The sequence below is a fragment of the Rana temporaria genome, chromosome 4 (genome assembly GCF_905171775.1).
Source record: "Rana temporaria chromosome 4, aRanTem1.1, whole genome shotgun sequence".
Lineage (NCBI taxonomy): Eukaryota > Metazoa > Chordata > Amphibia > Anura > Ranidae > Rana > Rana temporaria.
In genome coordinates this window covers 300569206-300591796 of record NC_053492.1, presented here as the reverse complement: position 1 = coordinate 300591796, position 22591 = coordinate 300569206, and the positions used below count along the sequence as shown (strand labels likewise).

Sequence of the window (22591 nt, the reverse complement as noted above, 5' to 3'; positions counted from 1 at the left end):
GCAGCCTAATCAGTGCCCATCTGCAGCCTCACAAGTGCCATGAATGCAGCACCCACCGTATGGCCATGAATGCAGCACCCACCGTATGGCCATAAATGCAGCACCCACCGTATGGCCATAAATGCAGCACCCACCGTATGGCCATAAATGCAGCACCCACCGTATGGCCATAAATGCAGCACCCACCGTATGGCCATAAATGCAGCACCCACCGTATGGCCATAAATGCAGCACCCACCGTATGGCCATGAATGCAGACTCACCATTCGTCAGTGCAGCCCGATTCATGTCTATCTGCAGCCTTCAGGAGACAGGGAGGGGGCGGAACGAGCGCCGACAGACATACAGGAGAAACTCCTGTTTTCTCGGCTGCCTCTTTAATTGAAAGTCACGCCTCCTGTGCTGGACAGAACAGTCGTCCAATGGCAGCGCAGGAGATGGGACTTACTTTTACAAAGGATGCAGTGTAAACAGAAAATACTCCTGTATCCTGTACGGCACTTGTCCTGTCTCCTCCAAGGCATCAAGCAATTATCTTTTGTGGCCCCCGGGGCTCGGGGATTCGTTGGGGCCCACAAAAGATATACATTTCATAATTAGCAGGCGGGCCCCGTCTGAAACCGGAACGCGGGCCGCGATTGGCCCTTGGGCCAGACTTTGGACATGCTTGCTCTAGAGCATAATGTAATTTCTACTAGCCTCCACCATCAATGCATGGTAGATTTAGAATGGTTTCATTCTTTCCTTCTAAAGTAGTGGATCACCCAAGGAAATGACCAGGTTTGCCAGGATGTGGACAGTCTGTCTAGAAAAATAAGTGGTAAACCAAGTAAAAAGAAGGCCTCAGATGAACATTGCAATTCTTTTATACTGGAGGTAGGGGTGCAACGGATCGTGTCCGATCCGAACGGGTCGACCTGTTCGGATCGGCACAGTATGCAATCCGCGGAACGCACCGCCGCCACTGTAATCAGTGGGAAAAATGGCTATACACACATTGTTACTGTTTACTAGTGTGGGGGCAATGTTGGCTATGACTATTATTACAGTGGCAAAAATGGCAATTACAGTGTTACTGTTTTACTAGTGTGGGGGCAATGTTGGCTATGGCTATTAATAATAGCCATAGCCAACATTGCCCCCACACTAGTAAAACAGTAACACTGGATTGGCCTTTTTTCCAACGTGTAATGGTCCCAAAAATGTGTCAAAATTGTCCGATGTGTCCGCCATAATGTCGCGGTCGCGAAAAAAAAAATCGCTGATCGCCGCCATTAGTAGTAAAACAATAAATAAATATATTAATAAAAATGTAAAGAGACAAAACTTTTGTTTGTCTTGTGTTTTTTTTTTTTACTGATCCGAAAATGATCCGATCCGTGACTCCTGATCCGAGGATCGATCTGATCCGTGAGTTTTTTGATCCGTTGCACCCCTAACTGGAGGTGATCAATGTAGAAAGAGCCAATAAATCAGGCCATAAATATCTAAGGAGGCCCCTGTTGTATCATAATGCATTATGGAAAGGACAATATTGGCCTTTTCCTACAGCAACCAGAATTCTTCCATTTAAAAGCTTACCGTAACTTATGCCGCATACACACGATCAGAAAATCCGACAAGAAAAACGAGGATTTTTTTTTCCCGACTGAATTTTGACTCAAACTTGTGTTGCATACACACGGTCACACCAAATTCCGACCGTCAAGAACGCGTTGACGTACAACACTACGACAAGCCGAGAAAAGTTCAATAAATCCAAGCATGCATCAAATTAATTCCGAGCATGCGTAGGATTTTTGCGCAACGAAATTGCATACAGACGATCAGAATTTCCTCCAAGAACTTTTCTTAAGCCCTGGTTCACACTGGGCTGCGGGAGTGAAGCCGTGCGAGTTCAGCTGAACTCGCACGGCTTCACTCCCACCGGCAGTCCCGATTTCGGATGCGATTTCAGAGACATATGTGCAGGTTTCTGCACAGATGTCTATGTAAATCGTGGCCCAAAATCGCAAAAAGTAGTTCAGGAACTACTTTTTTAAATCGGTGCAGCACCGCAGATGCGGCGTCGCACCGATTAGGACAGTGTCATTGCCGACAATTGGCAGCAAATGCCGCCGATTTGAGATGCGATTTCACATGTGAAATCACATCTCAAATCGAAGGAAATCGTACCCAGTGTGAACCTGGGCTGACGGAAAATTTGAGAACCAGCTCTCAAATTTTTCTTGGTGGAAATTCTGACAGAAAAAAAAAATCGATGGAGCCTACACATGGTCAGAATTTCTGACCAAAAGCTCACCTCAGACTTTTCTTGTCAGAATTTCCGATTGTGTGTACGCGGCATAAAACTATGGAAGACAACTTCTGCCTGGCATTTACAGGTTGCTGTGCAGTGTTCTTGGCATCCTTTGAGTCAGTCATGACTGGCTTTATGGAAAAAAAAAAAAAGAAATATTCAGCCTTAACTTAGACGGATGCAATGCAGGAAACACAGCGACTCCTGTGCGTTTCCCGCATAGCATTGCAATTGCATGGGCCTATGCAATCTGTTGTTGGTATCATTTTTTAGATTAATGACACCCCATCGTATCGCATGGGTGTGAATAACGATGCGATGCAATTCAGGTGCGGGAAAAAAAGGGTCCTGCATCGTTTTGGTGTCAATGCGATTTGAGCCATAAAAAAAAAAATACAAAAATGTATCACACCCCAGTCTTAGTCCCGGTTCAATATTGAGTTGGCCCACCCTTTGCAGCTATAACAGCTTCAACTGCTCTGGGAAGTCTGTCCACAAGGTTTAGGAGTGTGTCTATGGGAATATTTGACCATTCTTCCAGAAGCGTATTCGTGAGGTCAGGCTCGCTCATCCATGTCTTTTTTATGGACCTTGCTTTGTGCATTGGTCCAAATCATTTGGTGGAGGGGGATTATGGTGTGTAGTTGTTTTTCAGGGGTTGAGCTTGGCTTCTTAGGTTCCAGTGAAGGTAACAAAGAAGGATATACTGGCCCATTAAAGCAGATTAAACAGCACAGTGCTTGTGCAGTGTAATCTGCCCCTCTCTAAAAAACCCTGAACCTGCCACTTCCTGTGTCCACCTCTGCGCTTACCACGAAAATCAGGGCTGCTGAGCCCTGACCACCGTGGTCAGCGTACATCCCTTAGTCACCTGCAGCCCTGCTCTCGGCATTTCTCTCACCCACTCCTCCCTGCATGTCAGCTCCGTGTCTGTGTCTCTGTCTTCGTGCTGCTATATGTACAAATAAAATTGTATATATGGTCACTGCCAGCACCTCTATTATAGTTAGGCATAGCACACTGTATAAATCTTTTACAAGAACGAGGCTTGTAAACACTGATTTAGCATGATCTTGGCCAGTTTCCAGGGTTACTGCAGGAGTGGCTGAGCGGTCATGTGACCTTCCCGGCTGACGTCAGAGGGAGATCTCAGCCCCTCCTGCAGAAGCCATCCATCGGAGCTGTACAGCGGCCGCGAGACATGTGACTGGCCTGAAGATCGTTCTAAATCAGTATTTACAAGCCTTGTTTTTTAAAAAAACATTTACAGTGTGCTATGCATGCCTATAATAGAGGGGCTGGCACAGCTTTATACGTTTGGGTTAACAAACACTTTAAGGCATGCTCCCAACTTTGTGGGAACAGTTTGGGGATGACCCCGTCCTGTTCCAACATGAGTGCACACCAGTGCACAAAGCAAGGTCCATAACCACATGGGTGAGCGGGTTTGGGGTGCAAATATTTTAGCACACAAATTGCACATCGATTGATATGCAACTTCAAATGCCTCCACTGTGTGCCCAATACTTTCGCTTCAGTGTCAAGCTGGCCAAACACAGCTGAATTCCTGCCGAATCAGCTGAAATTCGAGCGTTGGGTGATCAGCATCACCCAACTCAACAAAAGTCAATGTTATATTTATGTGTTTATATACATGAATAGCCTTTATATAAGGATATCTGTATATAAGAAGGACTGTTATTTGTTTATACACATATGTTTGGTGGATTGTTATCTAGTTGTAAAAATTGTGGTGGAACAGCACAAGGTGATACACATATTTTTATTTATTGATTAGGTGGATGTAAGCCACCTACCAGGGTAGCGCAATCCATGGTGCATGGTATACAGTTGAAATGTTAGGAATGTACATAACAAGAGAACTCTGCAGTCCCCACTAATCAGTAAGTAAAATGAATACAATGTATCAGTTTGGTAATAGCTTGTTCCTAACTTAGGAATGTAAATAAACTTTGTACCAGAGGGAGCTCATTCAGTGAATGAAAAAACACTGTTTTCAAAGTTTCACAATATTTGTGTGTCTTCATTCATAGAAAACCTCCCTCTGCTGCAGTCATAGCCTGTGCATTAAAAGAAAAGAAAAGGTCACAAAAAATAAATAAAAATAATTTAAAATGAAGAAGGAAGAAGTGAGGGCTAAATATCTCAAAACCAATATTTAACACATTTGTTAACCACTTGCCGACCTGCCCCCGTCGTTTAACGGCGGCAGGTTGGCTCCCCTGCACAAGAGCACGTAATTTAACGTCGGCTCTCACGCAGGCCACTAGGGGCGCGTGCGCGCCGCCCGCTCGCCCCCGACTCACGTGCGATCGCTCGTTACAGAGCGGGGACTGGGAGCTGTGTGTGTAAACACACAGCTCCCGGTCCTGTCAGGGAGGGAAGATCGGTAATGATGAACAGAAGATCGGTAATTTCCCCTAGTGAGGCCACCCCCCCTACAGTTAGAACACACCCAGGGAACATACTCAACCCCTTCCCCGCCCCCTAGTGTTAACCCGTTCACTGCCAGTGGCACTTTTATAGTAATCCAATGCATTTTTATAGCACTGTTCGCTATAAAAATGCCAATGGTCCCAAAAATGTGTCCGAAGTGTCCGCCATAATGTCGCAGTACCGAAGAAAAAAACGCTGATCGCCGCCATTACTAGTAAAAAAAAAATATTAATAAAAATGCCATAAAAATACCCCCTATTTTGTAAACGCTATAACTTTTGCGCAAACCAATCAATAAACGCTTATTGCAATTTTTTTTTACGAAAAATATGTAGAAGAATACGCATCGCCCTAAACTGAGGAAAAAAATGTTTTTATATATATTTTTGGGGGGATATTTATTATAGCAAAAAAGTAAAAAATATTAATTTTTTTCAAAATTGTCGCTCTATTTTTGTTTATAGCGCAAAAAACTAAAAACCGCAGAGGTGATCAAATACCATCAAAAGAAAGCTCTATTTGTGGGAAAAAAAGGACGCCAATTTTGCACGACCGCGCAATTGTCAGTTAAATCGACGCAGTGCCGAATCGCAAAAAGTGCTCTGGTCTTTGGGCAGCAATATGGTCTGGGGGTTAAGTGGTTAAAGCAGATCTTCAGCCATAAAGGTGAAAGTGCCTCCTGCTCACCCTTCCTCCTCTCCGTGTACATGTATTGTAGCTTTTTTTCTCCTCCCCCCTCCAAGACAAATGACATGTACCACTGGCCCTTCTGGGATATGTATGTCACATATCCCAGGAGGCCTTACTGTGCAATTCACAGAGGAGGAGGAGGGCTGGTGGTTGGGCTTAGTGTCGCATCATTGGAAGGCCCACCTGCTGAATGTAGAAGAGCCAGCGGGCCTCTCCAGAACATCAGAGATAACATGACAGTGCTGGACCGAGTTGTGGCAGGGCATAAGAGGATATATGGCATATATGGGACAACATTGGATTCGCTGGATGGGCGTGTATCTGAAATGTGCATAACCCACCTCCCACAAGGCAGGGTTAAAAAAAAAAACACATGGGGTGTAAAAGCATATAAGTCCACTTTATCTCAAAAGTAGTAAATTCACAAAAAAAAAAAAAAATGCTTTATTTAACCACTTCCAGACCTTAGGTGTTTTTCAGATTTGGTGTTTGCAAGACTAAAACAGTTTTTTCTGCTAGAAAATTACTTAAAACCCCCAAACATTATATATTTTTTTTTTCTAACACCCTAGAGAATAAAATAGTGGTCATTGCAATACTTTTTGTCACACCGTATTTGCGCAGCGGTCTTACAAGCGCACTTTTTTTGGAAGAAATTCACTTTTTTTAATTCAAAAATAAGAAAACAATAAATTTGGCCCAATTTTCTTATATATTGTGAAAGATAATGTTACGCCGAGTAAAATGATACCCAACATGTCACGCTAAAAAATTGCGCCCGCTCGTGGCATGGCGTCAAACTTTTACCCTTAAAAATCTCGATAGGCGATGTTTAAAAAATTCTAGAGGTTGCATTTTTTGAGCTACAGTGTAGCTCTAGGGCTAGAATTATTGCTCTCGCTCCAACGATCGCGGTGATACCTCACTTGTGTGATTTCATATGCGGGCGCTACTCGCGTATGCGTTCGCTTCTGCGCGCGAGCTCGTCGTGACGGGGCGCTTTAAAAAACATTTTTTTTGTTTTCTTATTTATTTTATTACTTTTTACACTGAAAAAAAAACAAAAAAAAAAAATGATCACTTTTATTCCTATTACAAGGAATGTAAACATCCCTTGTAATAGAAAAAAGCATGACAGGTCCTCTTAAATATGAGATCTGGGGTCAAAAAGACCTCAGATCTCATATTTGGGCTTAAATGCAAAAAAAAAAAAAAAAAAAAAAAAAAAAAAATTAATTGGAAATGTCATTTTTTTAAATGACAAAAAAAAAAAAATTGTCTCTTTAAGAGGCTGGGCGGGACTGACGTTTTGACGTCACTTCCGCCCAGCAGAGCTATGGGGACGGGCGAAGGAGATTTTTCCTTCAGTCTCGTCCCCGCTCAGCTGCCGAACGTTCCCGATCGCCTCCGCCGCTACCGATGGCTCCGGTAAGCGGCGGAGGGCGCGGGAGAGCGGCGGGAGGGGGGGCCCCTCTCCCGCCACCGATAACGGCGATCTCGCGGCAAATCCACCGTGGAGACCGCCGTTATCGTTTACCAGACCGCGCACACTAAAGATTGATACCTCGGTTGTGGCAGCAGCTGCTGCTGTTACCGAGATATCAATCTTTAAAAAATGGACGTACATCGTCGTGCGCAGGTCTGGAAGTGGTTAAACCCATGTAGTATTTATTGCTTAGTAAACTGACCCACAGTCACTGTTCAGGTACTCAGGATGCCGCGGGCCAAACAGGAGAAAACTGTATATGGCTAGCTTTAGAAGTCACCTGATGCCTAATGCCACGTACACACTATCGGAAATCTCCGACAACAAAACCGTGGATTTATTTCAGACGGAATGTTGGCTCAAACGTGTGTTGCATACACATGGTCACACAAATGTTGTCAGAAATTCCGAACGTCAAGAACGCGGTGACGTACAACACTACGACGAGCCGGGAAAAATTAGGTTCAATGATTTAGAGCATGCGTAGGATTTTTGTGCGTACAGATGATCGGAATTTCCGACAAGAACTTTTCCCGTCTGAAAATTTGAGCACCAGCTCTCAAATTTTTGCTGTCAGAAATTCCAACAGAAAATGTCCGATGGAGCCTACACACAGTCGGAATTTCCAACCAAAAGCTCACATCGAACATTCCTTGTCGGAAATTCCGATCGTGTGTACGCGGCATAACAGTTGCTGCCAGTCAGTTGCTTACCATGCAGACAGCCAGTATATAAATTCCTGGATGTACAAGGTGTCAAGCAACAGAGCCCTGCAGGTTTCTACATGACGGATATACACACTCTAAAGCTCCTTTCACATGGGGCAGGTTCTGTCCCGATCAGCAGGGGATCGGCTTGCAGATTCCTTGCTGATCAGAGCAGATCGCGGGTGGATAACGGGTCCGTGTTCGCTCAGTTTCTGCAGAATGCACACGGACACAGCCCACTCTGCTTTATAGGCAGCCGGCTGTAAATGGACTTTGCTGTCCATTTACTCCTGACCGTTTCCTGATCAGATCCACCTACAGGGAGGAGAATGGATCCTCCTCTGTTTCTAGCAGACCAGATTTTATCGAAGGTAGGCATGTGATCAGACAGCTATGGCCTCTGGCATTTGTTTACATCCCATTCCAATAATGTTGCACCTGTGCAATATCTTTACACAAGTTTCTATGGGCCGATCCTACAAGCATCTCCAGATTTGGGACACTGCTCCATAGACTTCCATGGGACCGTCTCCTGAATATTTCTGGCCTCCACTGCTCTGTGCAGAAGACAGGGCTGTGAAATGAATGGGGAGCGATGTCACCCATAGACTTACTAAGGGGCTTCTGTTGTCCGCTGCCTCCTCTGCACCCAACCTCCATAGCGAAGCCGCAGCTTACAGCTCAGCGTGGGATAGGGTCGGAACGGCTTAAAAAACATGGGGGCAGATCCACAAAAGAATTACGCCGGCGTATCTATGGATACGCCGGCGTAATTTTAAATTTCCCACATCGTATCTTTGTTTTGTATCTACAAAACAAGATACGACAGCATCTGGGATCGATCCGACAGGCGTACGTCTTAGTACGCCGTCGGATCTTAGATGCAATTTTTCGGCGGCCGCTAGGTGGCGTTTCCGTCGAATTCCGCGTTGAGTATGCAAATTAGCTAGTTACGTGATCCACGAACGTACGTCCGGCGCATTTTTTTTACGTCGTTTGCGTTTGGCTTTTTCCGGCGTATAGTTAAAGCTGTTATATTGTGGCGTACTCAATGTTAAGTATGGCCGTCGTTCCCGCCTCACATTTTGAATTTTTTACGTCGTTTGCGTAAGTCGTTCGCGAATAGGGGTTTGCGTAGAATGACGTCACCGTCCTGAGCATTGGCTTGTTCCGGGTTAATTTCGAGCATGCGCACTGGGATACCCCCACGGACGGCGCATGCGCAGTAAAAAAAAAAAACTTTGTTTATGTCGGGTCACAACGTACTTACATAAAACACGCCTCCATCACAGAGATTTGAATGCCGCGCCATTACACCGCCAAAGATACACTACGCCGCCGTAACTTACGGCGCAAATTCTTTGAGGATTCGAAAAAAATAAAATAAGTTACGGCGGCGTAGTGTATCTTAGATACGCTGCGCCCGGCGGAAAGATACGCGGAGGTACGTGAATCTGCCCCATGGTATGTATACGGATTTCTTCTTTACAGGTCCAGATAGGTTAGTGTTAGATCGTGGGTGTCTGTAGATGCAGGGATTTTAGTGTTATGGTGGACTTCTACTTTAATCCCATAACTATGTGGTTGCCTTATCAGGCATTGTTATTCCTTGCCTTCTAGCGGGTGGGGGGGTACGACCGGGACCCCCCCCCCCCCGCTGCGTGCGGCGGGCGGATTCCCTCGGGGAGCGATCCGGGACGACGGCGCGGCTATTCGTTTATAGCTGCTCTGTCGCGATTGCGCCCCGGAGCTGAAGAACGGGGAGAGCCGTATGTAAACACGGCTTCCCTGTGCTTCACTGTGGCGGCGTATCGAACGAGTGATCCTTTTTATAAGGAAGACTCGATCGATGACGTCAGTCCTACAGCCACACCCCCCTACAGTTGTAAACACACACTAGGTCAGTGATGGCGAACCTTGGCACTCCAGATGTTTTGGAACTACATTTCCCATGATGCTCATGCACTCTGCAGTGTAGTGGAGCATCATGGGAAATGTAGTTCCAAAACATCTGGAGTGCCAAGGTTTGCCATCACTGCACTAGGTGAACCCTAACTCCTACAGCGCCCCCTGTGGTTAACTCCCAAACTGCAACTGTCATTTTCACAATAAACAATGCAATTTAAATGCATTTTTTGCTGTGAAAATGACAATGGTCCCAAAAATGTGTCAAAATTGTCCGAAGTGTTCGCCATAATGTCGCAGTCACGAAAAAAATTGCTGATCACCGCCATTAGTAGTAAAAAAATAATTAATAAAAATGCAATAAAACTATCCCCTATTTTGTAAACGCTATAAATTTTGCGCAAACCAATCGATAAACGCTTATTGTGATTTTTTTTTTACCAAAAATAGGTAGAAGAATACATATCGGCCTAAACTGAGGGAAAAAAAATGTTATATATGTTTTTGGGGGATATTTATTATAGCAAAAAGTAAAAAATATTGCATTTTTTTCAAAATTGTCGCTCTATTTCTGTTTATAGCGCAAAAAATAAAAACTGCAGAGGTGATCAAATACCAACAAAAGAAAGCTCTATTTGTGGGGGAAAAAAGGACGCCAATTTTGTTTGGGAGCCACGTCGCACGACCGCGCAATTGTCTGTTAAAGCAACGCAGTGCCGAATCGCAAAACCTGGCCTGGGCATTTAGCTGCCTAAAGGTCCGGGGCTTAAGTGGTTAAATATCGCTAGCCTACTTTTATGAATGGCCTTGAAGTCTGTAATGGATTCCCTTAATGTGTAGAGATTTCATCTCACTTCCTGTTTGGCTATGGGACAGTGAAGAAAAATCTCCCCAATGGGACACAGATGACAAAAGAAACTGATAGGGGGTTATAACCCTCCCTCACTATCCAAAAAATTAAAATTAAAAAAAAGTTTTGCCTGTAGTTCTGCTTTAAAGAAACAGCTAACAGGCTTCTAATGACTTCTGACACATGAAACATCGGGCTTAGGCAAAGTAAATACAGATAAATAAGGAGGCATATGTAAACCAATAGTGCACAGGAATAGAAAATATTTTTATTGTAACTGTTTTAGGCTTAACTGCCTTCAAAGTATATACTACTGTAATAGCCCGCTGATATTTCCTTCCTCAGTCACTGAGCAGTACAATAAACTGAAACCACAACGAACACCTAAAAACGAAAGTGGAATTACACAGTATTATGACATAACGTACCATTTTGTGTTTACTGTGGTGCAAAGCAACCAGAGCTGTCTATAAACAACCAGTTCCTGCTGAATCTGTTGAAATTTAAGCTCTGGTGGGCCCTGCAAGTACCACCAAAAACTCTAAACCAGCTGAACAGCAACTGCATTCTATCAGATTGGGCAGCGTCACTGTATTTAGGCAGCAAAGAGTCTCTTGATCCACGAATAGGTGATGTGTGCTGACCTAGAGAAAATAGAACAATGCCAAAACACGGCAAAATCACACACGATTTTGGCGCTGGCGCACAAAACGTTCCTATCCTGAATGAAAAAAAGTCATACTTACCTCCTTTGTGCAGTTGGTGGCCCGATCCTCCTCTTCTGGGGTCCCTCAGCAGTGCTCCCGTCTCCTCTTTGAGTGCCCCGTTGGTGAGCTACTCTCCCTCGGGGTACTCGTGCGGGCATGCTTCAGTGTCTTGCTGCTGCGTCCATTGACACAGACAGCAGGGCTCAGCCCTCCCCCCATAACATTGGATTTGATTGACAGAAGCGGGAGCAAATGGCTGCACTGTTATTAATCTATCCAATCAGGACCCGAGACAGCGTCTGGAGCTGGTGTGCTCACCCCCGTTGCTGGAAAGATCGGGTTCAGAGAATTTAAGAATGAATAGCACCGCAACACATCAATGAGTACAAAAGTTTTTGTGCACATGTTGATGCACACGTTACCCAGCACATCAGTGTGAACCGAGCCTTGTGTTAGGACAAGGGCTCAATTACACGGTCGTCGCTCAGTACTGTTTAGCGTGAACAGCCACGTGTTTGTTTTTGTGCATGCTGGCAGCCCATATTAGTGGATAGGCATGCATCATCTGTACAGACTCGCCCCCCGCACAGGCACACAGGGATGGGGGGGATGGGTGCCTGGACCCCAACACAAAGCCTGCGTACCTGTCAGGTTCGGCTGTGCAGGTGAGTACTTCCATCCACTTGTTATAAATTGCCTGCACGCAGTTCGCTGCAGGTAATAAACACGCTGCTGATCATGCTATACAGGCTGAGCACGTGTTAGGCTGCTTTCACACTGAGGCGCTTTGCAGTCGCTATTGTGCGCGATTTGCGCAGCATTTTGGCGGGAGGGTTTAACCCTTATTTGGCCGCCAGCGGGGGTTTATATCTCCCCGCTAGTGCCCGAAAATTGCGGCAAACATGACGGTAAAACGCAGCTAAAAATAGCTGCGCTTTAACGCCAGCGCACTAAGCCCCTCAGTGTGAAAGTACCCTCAATGAGACCTTTACAGCCAAGGAAGCTGCCATCTTAGCCTGTTTGATCTGCAGTTGCCATGATGCTGCACATGTGGTCAGTTATGACACCAGCCATATGATGATTTGACAGATCAGTTAGGAGCACAGGAAACTGACAGTTATTATTTATGGCAGGGATCTGCAATTAGCGGACCTCCGGCTGTTGCAAAACTACAAGTCCCATCATGCCTCTGCCTCTGGGTGTCACGCTTGCGGCTGTCAGAGTCTTGCTATGCCTCATGGGACTTGTAGTTCTGCAACAGTTGGAGGTCCGCTAATTGCATATCCCTGATGTATGCCATGCCATGAGTGTAACCAGTTTGGGAAAAAACATTAATCAATGGGTTTTGTTCCGCTATACTTTTGGCTGCTGCCATGTTGAACAGTTCTGTACAAAGAGGAAGTCCCACCACTAAGAATCATTCTTATAGCGGATTGGCTGTTATCTGCAGATGACTTTCCCTTGTTTCTCAATTCTAAAGTAAAAGCAATTTCTGCAGTCTCTCCGCCTGCTCTTTAAACCTGTGACAGCTCTTTATCACATCCCCCACCTTTTTGTGATGGAAACAAGGGACACCTATTAGCAAAAGAATGTAGGCATAGGACACACCCACTGCCACACCCCCTTAAAGGAAAAATTAAAAAAAAAAAAAAGAAGAAGAAGAGCTTTGTTAAACCAACTTTCTTTTTTTTTTTTTTACCACTAATGTTGCTTTATACTGACTTTTGACATTTACAAATGCAGCAATTAAGAAAATGGATGAAAGGTTCAGTACTGTAAAACATTTTTTGAAAGATAAATAGTGCATTTTATATACAGATCTAAAGATCAGATCAAAATGAGGGACAAATGAGGAAAGAGGTAGTGGGACTTTGTTCCAAATCAGGGAGCTATGCCTTGTCTTTACCTACTTTAACCAATGTAGTGATCAGTAAGGCCGGGTACACACGGACAAACATGTATGGTGAAAGCGGTCCGTCGGACCGTTTCCACCATACATGTCTGCCAGAGGGCTTCTGTACGATGGTTGTACACACCATCGTACAGAAGTCCGCGCGTAAACAATACGCGGGGCGTGTCCGCGGTGTCGCCGCGTCGATGACGCGGTGTCGCCGCGACAATGACGCGGCGACGTGGGCGGCCCGCCTTTAAAATGCTTCCACGCATGCGTCGAAGTCATTCGACGCATGCGAGGGACGGCGGGCGCCTGGACATGTACGGTAGGTCTGTACTGACGACCGTACATGTCCGAGCGGGCAGAATTCCAGCGGACTGTTTTAAAACAAGTCCAGGAATATTTGTCTGCTGGGAAAAGGCCCGGCGGGCAAATGTTTGCTGGAATTCGGCCCGCTCGCGCCCACACACGACCAAACATGTCTGCTGAAACTGGCCTGCGGGCCAGTTTCAGCAGACATGTTTGCTCGTGAGTATGGGGCCTTAGAGCTCTTTCACACTGTGCCGCACATAGCGTCGGCGGTAAACCCCCGCTATTTTACTGTCGGATTTGCGGCACATTTCAGCCACTAGCGGCCGGGAAAGGGTTAAAACCGCCCGCAATGTGCCGCTTACCGTATTACCGGCGGTATGGCAGCGCTGCCCATTGATTTCAATGGGCAGGAGCACATTAGCAGCGGCGAATTCACCGCTCCAAAGAAGCTGCTGCTAGGACTTTTTCTGATGCCCTGCCAGCGCACCGCTCCAGTGTGAAAGCACTTGAGGTCATAGCGAAAGATCCGTTCCTGCTAAGGCAGATGTAATATTATCTCAGTAAGTCACCAATTTGCCTAATATACAAAAAAAAAATGCGGCCAAGATCACACTGAAAGCGTTTGTTACCCCCAACATTTCATATTCCAGATATGTGCCTGCTGTACCATGAGAAACTATCCTGTTCTCTTTGTATTGCTATTGTGTGAAATTTCTGGTGTTCCTGCCAGCCACTTTGCTTTCCTATTATAAACTGACCACACTAAACAAAGGGCACAGCGTGGTCAGTTCTCCAGCTATGCTGGAAACTCAGCCTGCTCTCCTCCAATGATCAGACTTGCCCTGACAGCCATCCACTGGGAAGATCAGTGTGCTGCTGCTCCAAAGAAAGGAGCTGTGTGTTAGTGGGCGTCCCTTGGACTACAGGAGAGTCAGGACGTCCACTAACACCCAGTTCCTTTCTCTTCCTTGCAGGGAAATAAAGAGGAAGTAAAACCCATCAGGGTTTACTTCCTCTAATAGTCTGGTGTAACCTACTCTTGGGTGGCTATGCTTCCACAAAAGGAGCACAATGTTCATTTTGCATTACTCTAAGTTTATGCTATGATTATATCTATGTAAGGGGTTAAGGTTCTGAAGCTAGGGTGCTTCCTTAACTGTTACATGTGTTAAGAGGTTTTCAAAGTGAATATTATTTCTTTCTTGTTAGAATTCTAAGATGGCCTTGCACACATATAATTGCTTGTTAATTCTTATCTCTGAACAAAACATTACACATGTAACATTCTTTAATAATTGGGAAAAAAATGTATCTTCCTCATTATTTTCACAGGTGTCCTTAGTAATTGTTAAAACTAATTAACTTTGTACACCCTTATCTTTAACTTCAACTATGTCATACTTTACTCCTTCACCCCCCCCCCCCCCCAATTAGTTCATGCAGGTGCCTCGCTTAATGAATAGAAAAATCTCTATTAGCCAATCACATATTGGTTAGATAATACGGCCCTTCCCCTTTTTGTAATGCATATATTCTCACAGTCTTATCAAGTAAAGCAGAGATGATTTCAGCTACATCGCGTGTGTGTCTTATTTTCCTGTAACGGAGATCTCTCTCATGGGTGATCACCCTGACTAAACACACTGTCTAAGGACAACCAGCGCCAGCCTGCACCCCCACAATCTACAGGTGCAATGTTCCTTACACAATTGGATAGCTGTTAAGATACTTTATATACAGTGCCTTGCGAAAGTATTCGGCCCCCTTTGAACTTTGCAACCTTTTGCTACATTTCAGGCTTCAAACATAAAACTGTAATTTTTTTTGAAGAAACAAGTGGGACACAATCATGAAGTGGAACGAAATTTATTGGATATTTCAAACTTTTTTAACAAATAAAAAACTGAAAAATTGGGCGTGCAAAATTATTCAGCCCCTTTACTTTCAGTGCAGCAAACTCTCTCCAGAAGTTCAGTGAGGATCTCTGAATGATCCAATGTTGACCTAAATGACTAATGATGATAAATAGAATCCACCTGTGTGTAATCAAGTCTCCGTATAAATGCACCAGCACTGTGATGGTCTCAGAGGTCCGTTTAAAGCGCAGAGAGCATCATGAAGAACAAGAAACACACCAGGCAGGTCCGAGATACTGTTGTGGAGAAGTTTAAAGCTGGATTTGGATACAAAAAGATTTTCCAAGCTTTAAACATCCCAAGGAGCACTGTGCAAGCGATAATATTGAAATGGAAGGAGTATCAGACCACTGCAAATCTACGAAGACCTGGCCGTCCCTCTAAACTTTCAGCTCATACAAGGAGAAGACTGATCAGAGATGCAGCCAAGAAGCCCATGATCACTCTGGATGAACTGCAGAGATCTACAGCTGAGGTGGGAGACTCTGTCCATAGGACAACAATCAGTCGTATACTGCACAAATCTGGCCTTTATGGAAGAGTGGCAAGAAGAAAGCCATTTCTTAAAGATATCCGTAAAAAGTGTCGTTTAAAGTTTGCCACAAGCCACCTGGGAGACACACTAAACATGTGGAAGAAGGTGCTCTGGTTAGATGAAACCAAAATCAAACTTTTTGCAACAATGCAAAACGTTATGTTTGGCGTAAAAGCAACACAGCTCATCACCCTGAACACACCATCCCCACTGTCAAACATGGTGGTGGCAGCATCATGGTTTGGGCCTGCTTTTCTTCAGCAGGGACAGGGAAGATGGTTAAAATTGATGGGAAGATGGATGGAGCCAAATACAGGACCATTCTGGAAGAAAACCTGATGAAGTCTGCAAAAGACCTGAGACTGGGACGGAGATTTGTCTTCCAACAAGACAATGATCCAAAACATAAAGCAAAATCTACAATGGAATGGTTCACAAATAAACGTATCCAGGTGTTAGAATGGCCAAGTCAAAGTCCAGACCTGAATCCAATCGAGAATCTGTGGAAAGAACTGAAAACTGCTGTTCACAAACGCTCTCCATCCAACCTTACTGAGCTTGAGCTGTTTTGCAAGGAGGAATGGGCAAAAATGTCAGTCTCTCGATGTGCAAAACTGATAGAGACATACCCCAAGCGACTTACAGCTGTAATCGCAGCAAAAGGTGGCGCTACAAAGTATTAACTTAAGGGGGCTGAATAATTTTTCACGCCCAATTTTTCAGTTTTTTATTTTTTTTAAAGTTTGAAATATCCAATAAATTTCGTTCCACTTCATGATTGTGTCCCACTTGTTGTTGATTCTTCAAAAAAAAAAAAAAAATTACAGTTTTATATCTTTATGTTTGAAGCCTGAAATGTGGCAAAAAGGTCGCAAAGTTCAAGGGGGCCGAATACTTTTGCAAGGCACTGTACATAACTTTGTTCCTTTAACCACTTCCCGCCCGGTCAATAGTAAATTGACGTCCGGTAAGTGGTTCTGTAATCCTGACTCGATGTCTATTGACGTCCTGCAGGATTACATGCCGATGTGCGCAGTCTGACACCCTGCATCTCCGATCTCGGTAAAGAGTCTCCGGCGGAGGCTCTTTACCACGTGATCAGCCGTGTCCAATCACGGCTGATCACGATGTAAACAGGAAGAGCCGTTGATCGGCTCTTCCTTACTCGCGTCTGACAGACGCGAGTAGAGGAGAGCTGATCGGCGGCTCTCCTGACAGGGGGGGTCCGCGCTGATTGTTTATCAGCGCAGCCCCCCCTTGGATGCCCACACTGGACCACCAGGGAAGGCCCCCCGGTGCCCAATAGAGAAATAATAGGCCAAAAAAAAAATATATATAAATATATATATATATATATATATATATATATATATATATATATATATATATATATATATATATATATATATATATATATATATATATATATATATATATATATATATAAAAAAAAGAAATCGAGCACAATCAATGCCAATCAGTGCCCACAAATGGGCACTGACTGGCAACATGGGCACTGACTGAAGTGATGCCCAGCAATGCCATCAGTGCCACCCCTCAGTGTCCATCAGTGCCACCCCTCAGTGCCCATCTATGCCCAGTGCCCACCTATCAGTGCCCGTCTGTGCCACCGATAAGTACCCATCAGTCTCGCCAAAGAGTGCCCATCAGTGCCGCCTATGAGTGCCGCCCACCAGTGCCGCCTATGAGTGCCCATCAGTGCCGCCTATGAGTGCCCATCAGTGCCACCTTATCGGTGCCCATCAGTGCCGTCATATCAGTGCCCATAATTGAAGAAGAAAACTTACTTATTTACAAAAAAAATTACAGAAAAAAATAAAAACTTAATTTTTTTCAAAATTTTCAGTCTTTTTTTAGTTGTGCAAAAAATAAAAAATAGCAGAGGTGATCAAATACCACCAAAATAAAGCTCTATTTGTGGGAACAAAATGATAAAAATTTCATTTGGGTACAGTGTAGCACGACCGTGCAATTATCATTGAAAGTGCGACAGCACTGAAAGCTGAAAATTGGCATGGGCAGGAAGGTGCGTAAGTGCCTGGTATGGAAGTGGTTAAATTATAGCAAATCTATATTCTGTCTATTGGACTGTTGCACCCCCCCCCCCCATTTATTTATATATATATAATGTGTTGAAGGGGGAAAAAAAAAAATAAAACATCTTTGCCATCACCTTTTCCCATCCTTTGTTGCAGATCTGCAGTATTTGTCTACATGCATGCACTTCAATGATGTCTTTGCACCATTGCTCTGGGCGCGCTTCCTGATGGTGACAACAGCAGAGTCCATCACAAGTGCATGTGGATGCAGGGACAATGCAGGCGAGCATTTAGGAGGCAGATCCAGCATGTTGTCATCCTAAAACAGGTAGTGCATGATCACCGGGTATAGAGGGTGGCACTACTGCCTTGCAGGTCCCTCCCTGGCTCAAATCCCAGTCAGGACACTATCTGCACGGAGTTTGCATGTTCTCCCTGAGCTTACATGGGTTTCCTCCCACATTCCAATGAAAGCAGAAGTTTAACCTCCCATCAACTTTTATCAATCTTCTTTTTACATGGAGGGATGGGATACCTTTTTTGGGGACCCCGGCCTTGCACTACCAGAATGAGGTGTATAATGCCCACAGCGTCCTGGGATACGGACATCACATCTCCCTTTAGGTCGCAGGACACTCTACGCTGCACGTGCCGCACCACGTCACCAGGGGTCCAGGTGTCTATTTGTGTGTTTTGCAGCTGCCCCCCTCATAGGGCGCTGCATAACCTGAAAGACAGGCAGCACACCCTGGTGGTATCAGGAGAAGCTGGCATCACAGGACTAGGTGTGCTGCACCGAAGCAGCAAGTTCCTAAAGAGCAGCATTGGATCACTAGGTGTGAGAGTATGCTTTTAAGATACAGCTAAGGGAGGGGGAAGTGAATGTCATTTTTACAGCACAGGGCCCGTGTCAGTGATGTAAGCTGAGCTGTGCATGTGCAGCTTACTTTACATGCCAAGAATGGCAGGAAGGAAAGTGGGTTTTACTGTAGAAGAGGCATTGCATGCCTGTTCTGCAAAAAAGAGCTAACCGGATCACAGTTTGTGACAGCAGAACTTTTGTTCCTCTTTAACTGGCCCCGGTACGTGTATGTGAGCTAGAGACCTTAGATTGTAAGCTCCTAGAGAGCAGGGACTGATGTCTGCAATAAAGAAGAACTAATTATTTTATGAAAAGCTACTCTCATTTATCCTAAGGGCTTTTGATATGGAAGCTGATGTTAGTGATGGGTATTTGTAGCACTGTGTGGGCAGACATGCAAGGCCGATCTGATTGAAGAGGCAGTGATGGGTATGTGTAGCACTGTATGGGCAGATATACATGGCCAATATAATTGGAGGAGATGTCAGTGATGGGTATGTGTAGCACTGTGTGAGTGGACATGTAAAGTCAATATAATTGGAGAAGTCAGTGATGGGGTATGTGTAGCACTGTGTGGATGGACATGTAAAGCTGATGTGATTAGAGACATCAGTGATTGGGTATGTGTAGCACTGTGTGGGCAGACATTCAAGGACGATGTGATCGGAGGTGTCAGTAGTGGGGTGTGTGTAGCACACATACACGGCCGATGTGATAGGAGATGTCAGTAGTGAGGTGTGTGTACTGTGTAGCACACATACACTGTGGCCGATGTGATCGGGGATGTCAGTAGTGAGGTGTGTGTAGAACACATACACGGCCGATGTGATCGGAGATGTCAGTAGTGGGGTGTGTGTAGCACACATACACGGCCGATGTGATCGGAGGTGTCAGTAGTGGGGTGTGTGTGGCACACATACACTGTGGCCGATGTGATCGGAGATGTCAGTAGTGGGGTGTGTGTGGCACACATACACTGTGGCCGATGTGATCGGAGATGTCAGTAGTGGGGTGTGTGTGGCACACATACACTGTGGCCGATGTGATCGGAGATGTCAGTAGTGGGGTGTGTGTAGCACACATACACTGTGGCCGATGTGATCGGAGGTGTCAGTAGTGGGGTGTGTGTGGCACACATACACTGTGGCCGATGTGATCGGGGATGTCAGTAGTGAGGTGTGTGTAGAACACATACACTGTGGCCGATGTGATCGGAGATGTCAGTAGTGGGGTGTGTGTAGCACACATACACTGTGGCCGATGTGATCGGAGGTGTCAGTAGTGAGGTGTGTGTAGCACACATACACTGTGGCCGATGTGATCGGAGGTGTCAGTAGTGGGGTGTATGTAGCACACATACACGGCCGATGTGATCGGAGGTGTCAGTAGTGGGGTGTGTGTGGCACACATACACTGTGGCCGATGTGATCGGGGATGTCAGTAGTGGGGTGTGTGTAGAACACATACACTGTGGCCGATGTGATCGGAGATGTCAGTAGTGGGGTGTGTGTAGAACACATACACTGTGGCCGATGTGATCGGAGATGTCAGTAGTGGGGTGTGTGTAGAACACATACACTGTGGCCGATGTGATCGGAGGTGTCAGTAGTGAGGTGTGTGTGGCACACATACACTGTGGCCGATGTGATCGGAGGTGTCAGTAGTGGGGTGTGTGTGGCACACATACACTGTGGCCGATGTGATCGGGGATGTCAGTAGTGAGGTGTGTGTAGCACACATACACGGCCGATGTGATCGGGGATGTCAGTAGTGAGGTGTGTGTAGCACACATACACGGCCGATGTGATCGGGGATGTCAGTAGTGGGGTGTGTGTAGAACACATACACTGTGGCCGATGTGATCGGAGATGTCAGTAGTGGGGTGTGTGTAGCACACATACACTGTGGCCGATGTGATCGGAGATGTCAGTAGTGGGGTGTGTGTAGCACACATACACGGCCGATGTGATCGGAGATGTCAGTAGTGGGGTGTGTGTAGAACACATACACTGTGGCCGATGTGATCGGAGATGTCAGTAGTGGGGTGTGTGTAGAACACATACACTGTGGCCGATGTGATCGGAGATGTCAGTAGTGGGGTGTGTGTAGCACACATACACTGTGGCCGATGTGATCGGAGGTGTCAGTAGTGAGGTGTGTGTGGCACACATACACTGTGGCCGATGTGATCGGAGGTGTCAGTAGTGGGGTGTATGTAGCACACATACACGGCCGATGTGATCGGAGGTGTCAGTAGTGGGGTGTGTGTGGCACACATACACGGCCGATGTGATCGGAGATGTCAGTAGTGGGGTGTATGTAGCACACATACACGGCCGATGTGATCGGAGGTGTCAGTAGTGGGGTGTGTGTGGCACACATACACTGTGGCCGATGTGATCGGAGATGTCAGTAGTGGGGTGTGTGTGGCACACATACACGGCCGATGTGATCGGAGGTGTCAGTAGTGGTCTGTATGTAGCACACATACACAGCCGATGTGATCCGAGATGTCAGTAGTGGGGTGTGTGTTGCAGACATGCATGGCCGTTGTGATCCGAGATGTCAGTAGTGGGGTGTGTGTAGCACACATACACGGCCGATGTGATCCGAGGTGTCAGTAGTGGGGTGTGTGTAGTACCATGTGGGCAGACATATAAGGCCGATGTATTGGAAGTGCCATGTATGGTAGCTGGTAGAGGGGCCCGATCCTCCAGCAGGCAGGCAGTGACAGGTGCGCAGACTGGTTGACATGATGCCAGGCTCTTACCATTCTTGTTGTCACAGGAAGGTGCGGCCGATGCCACCGGCACTACCGCGGAGGCTGCAGCCAGCAGAGTGACCGATGCAGCTGTGGCTCCCGCTGTGGCCGCTGCCATACCTCCTCCGCCTCCTCCTCCCGCAGCCGCTGCCATGGCTCCATTTTCCTGCTCATCTCCGCTGCTGTTAGCGCGCTTGTTCTTCTTGCCCTTGCTATTCTTCACGTTAGGCATTGCGCACACAGCTCCTACTTCTCCTCAGACACGCCTTCAGCTATTCGCCCCGACGGCCTGCATGGTGCCCGGGCTGCAGGCGGAGGAGAAGAAAGTATATGAAGGGGGTGTGTGGCCGCCTTGTACGGTTCGGTGCAGTGCTAGCACGTTAGATGCCCGCTGCCCATGTACAGAGGGTGGCTGCACCAGTAGCAAGGATTAGAAGGCGTGTCTCGTTGTTTTGATTCTGCTTTCCGTGGACTCGGTTCCTCCCCTCTGTCAATTTTTCCCCGTCTATCGTGACGTCACGACCCCGCAGCCCATCCCTACGTGACGCCAGCGGCGCTCCCCCCACACCGCCTCTATCCTGTCTCTGTTCTGAAGGCGTCAATGTCCGCGCCCAATCAGAAACCAGGAGTCGGGCCGAGGGGTGTGGCTTGCACTCTGCCGCATTTTTCAGTAGCACACAATAGAGTTGAGGGAGATGTGTGTGTGTGTGTAGAGTGGGAGTTGTGTCACGTACACGCGTGGTGTGCCTCCACTCACTCTTCTTGTGTCACTGATATGTGTGTATTAGTAACAGAATGAGGGTTATTTGAGAAAGGCAAATTCACTTTGCACTACAAGTAACATTGGGGGCCAGATTCACAAAAGAGATACGACGGTGTATCTCAGATACACCATCGTATCTCGGATTTTTTCTAGTCCTATCTATGCACCTGATTCATAGAATCAGATACGCATAGATAGGGCTGAGATCCGACAGTGTCACACTGTGTTACACTGTCGGATCTTTTTTTTGATTTAAAAATGGCGCCGGGGGCGTTCCCGCTGATTTACACTGAATAATATGTAAATCAGCGAGATACTCGAAATTCACGAACGTACGCGGACCCGACGCAGTGTTCTTACGTCGTTTCCGTAGCGCGGTACCCGTCG

The 22591-nt window shown here is 46.1% G+C and overlaps 1 protein-coding gene across 2 annotated transcripts in view; it reads right to left on the bottom strand.

Annotated features, from left to right (window-relative positions):
- HECA (hdc homolog, cell cycle regulator) overlaps nt 1-21977 on the bottom strand; it is a 68473-nt gene extending 46496 nt beyond the window's left edge. For both annotated transcript variants that reach the window (XM_040350540.1, XM_040350539.1), the window contains exon 1: nt 21451-21977. In XM_040350540.1, the coding sequence (XP_040206474.1) occupies nt 21451-21673 (223 nt within the window). In that variant the 5' untranslated portion in view covers nt 21674-21977. The remainder of the gene's footprint in view (nt 1-21450) is intronic.
- Between the last annotated feature and the right edge of the window lie 614 nt (nt 21978-22591).